This window comes from Lathyrus oleraceus, chromosome 7 (assembly GCF_024323335.1).
Source record: "Lathyrus oleraceus cultivar Zhongwan6 chromosome 7, CAAS_Psat_ZW6_1.0, whole genome shotgun sequence".
NCBI classification, from domain to species: domain Eukaryota; kingdom Viridiplantae; phylum Streptophyta; class Magnoliopsida; order Fabales; family Fabaceae; genus Lathyrus; species Lathyrus oleraceus.
In genome coordinates, this window is record NC_066585.1 from 192,152,281 (window position 1) to 192,154,413 (window position 2,133).

The 2,133-nt window shown below is 30.3% G+C and overlaps 1 protein-coding gene across 1 annotated transcript in view; it reads right to left on the bottom strand.

Moving 5' to 3' along the window:
• Positions 1 to 1,387: 1,387 nt before the first annotated feature.
• LOC127106431 (TIR-only protein) overlaps positions 1,388 to 2,133 on the bottom strand; it is a 1,061-nt gene continuing 315 nt past the window's right edge. Inside the window, exons 1-2 of the mRNA XM_051043721.1 lie at positions 1,921 to 2,133; positions 1,388 to 1,659 (exon numbers count right to left, since the gene is read on the bottom strand). The exon at positions 1,921 to 2,133 is cut by the window's right edge and continues 315 nt beyond it. Of these exons, the coding sequence (XP_050899678.1) occupies positions 1,563 to 1,659; positions 1,921 to 2,133 (310 nt within the window). The 3' untranslated portion in view covers positions 1,388 to 1,562. The remainder of the gene's footprint in view (positions 1,660 to 1,920) is intronic.

A 2,133-nucleotide genomic window follows, 5' to 3' on the forward strand; every position in this document is an offset into this window, starting at 1 on the left:
GGTTTGGTGGGCTGATATTTGTAAGAAAACAAAGAGATCTTGAAATTAAAAATCTTTAATTGTTTAATTTGGCTCACTTTGATATGAGAACTTAATTATAAAGACGCGTTTGAGATATTGCTTTCGTGGATCCCTACCCATCTTCTCTTAGTGAAAAGATATATCATTGTTTGTGTCCAATTCTTAAAAAGGGGTGTGAAGATGGTTAATAATGGTATGCCAAACTCTTTATGGAAATAACATTTATGGAGCAGAGGTGGTTTAACTTTGGTTCACGGGTATTAAAGATATTTTTTGATTTCTAGTCGGTGTGACTCGATGGTGGGAATTATGGGATATTGAAAAGGCGACATGTGAATTTGGAAGTTCATGTCAAGAATACATCTTTTTGTGTGGGAGTAGAAATAAATTTCAAATTTCTTGACTTGTTAATATGAAATAACTCTTACCTTTGAGAATTTTTTGAGGTAGGGGAACAATCCAAAGAGGATTATCTCGATCAACTTATATTGCATTTGAGAATGCTATAACTATTAGAGTTGAACTTACCCAAAGAGGATATACCAATTTTATCTATATTTTGGAAAAGTTGCGCATCGTTCAAAATTATTGTCCTTTTGACGAAATCCCTCCATAAGATTATTATTTGTCACAATAAGTATAGGGCTATTGTGGATCCTAAAGTTATTTCATGTATTTTGTGAGACTATCGAGTTCGCTTCTCATTTATTTATTATTTATGATTTTATTTTTTTTAGATAGGTATAATATATTTAAGTGGTTACTATGAAAGTTATTGATGTCTCAAGTTTTGTTTTGTTTTCTATCAATTTTTGAGTCTTGGTATTGAGTCTAGATTTAAGAATGTGCTGGCTTGGGTTCGATATTTAGGTGTGTCATCCATTTAAAAGTTTCATAATAATACTATTTTTTTTTTAAATAAGATCGTAAGGGTTGAGAAAATTGATATATAGAATCAGGTTCTACTCTTTGAAATGGTTTCTGTATAAGACCTTGAATCATTCTTATTCTTTGAAATGGTTTGAGTACTCCATACTCTCTTATTAATATATTTTTATCATTAAAAAATTCAAATCGACATATCAATAAGTAATCTTCCTTATGATTTACATTTTTAATATTCACCGATGTATAATAGTAAATTAAACAAGACTATAGTGTATACATATTAAACTACAATGTATGGAACTAAAGGTTAAAATATATAAATTTTGTGCAATCCCAAATTAATTTATTTGATGAAGATGATACAACAAAAAAAAGTCGGTTCATTACAAATTTAACCGAAGGATAAAAAAATTAATAAAATAAAATAATTGAATTCTAATGTTGATAGTTAAAACTTAAAACCTAAACCAACTAATGAATTCTTATTGATTTAGGGAAAATAATTGGGTGATGTTAAATTAAAAAGCCCTCTCCTAGTTGGTTTGTTGCTTTGCTAGTTTAATATCTTTCCTTTTTTTCTTTAAAAGAATTAACTGATAAACAAACATATTTGAGTTTAAGTGTTCAATTAATGAACTAATTGTGATTAGTATTCAATGTTTCCTCTTCATGAGCTTACGCTCTTCTTCTAACTCCAACAAGTTCATGATCACTGCTTCCGAAGTATCTCTTAACAACACCGACCAGTCCCTGAAAAACACATTCAATTCAAAGTTAATACTACAACATTTTGCACATACAAAACACCAACACGAACAGACACAAATTATTGCGTTAATATCAAGTGTCAAATACAAAACACCGGCAAATATGACACGAATACAAACACCTCACGATACTGACAGGTAATCACAAATGTCAGTATTGCGTGTTGGTATCAAATATGTCTTTGTTTATAGATGTCAGTATTATTGTGATTATTAAAAATATATGTGAATTATTATGACAAACCTATTGGAAGAATCGAAGGTCAATCCAACTGTGAATTTAGCCTCCTCTAATGCAGCACTAAACCTTCGAAGCTCTTTAACAGGACAAGTACCATTGTCCTTAACAACAAGCTCTGAAGGCTTAACATCATAGAAAATTGGGATAACCCTCTTTTTCGACTCCATGAGAAGAGCAAGTTCATGGAGACAAAAATAAGAGTCACAATAAGTTGGT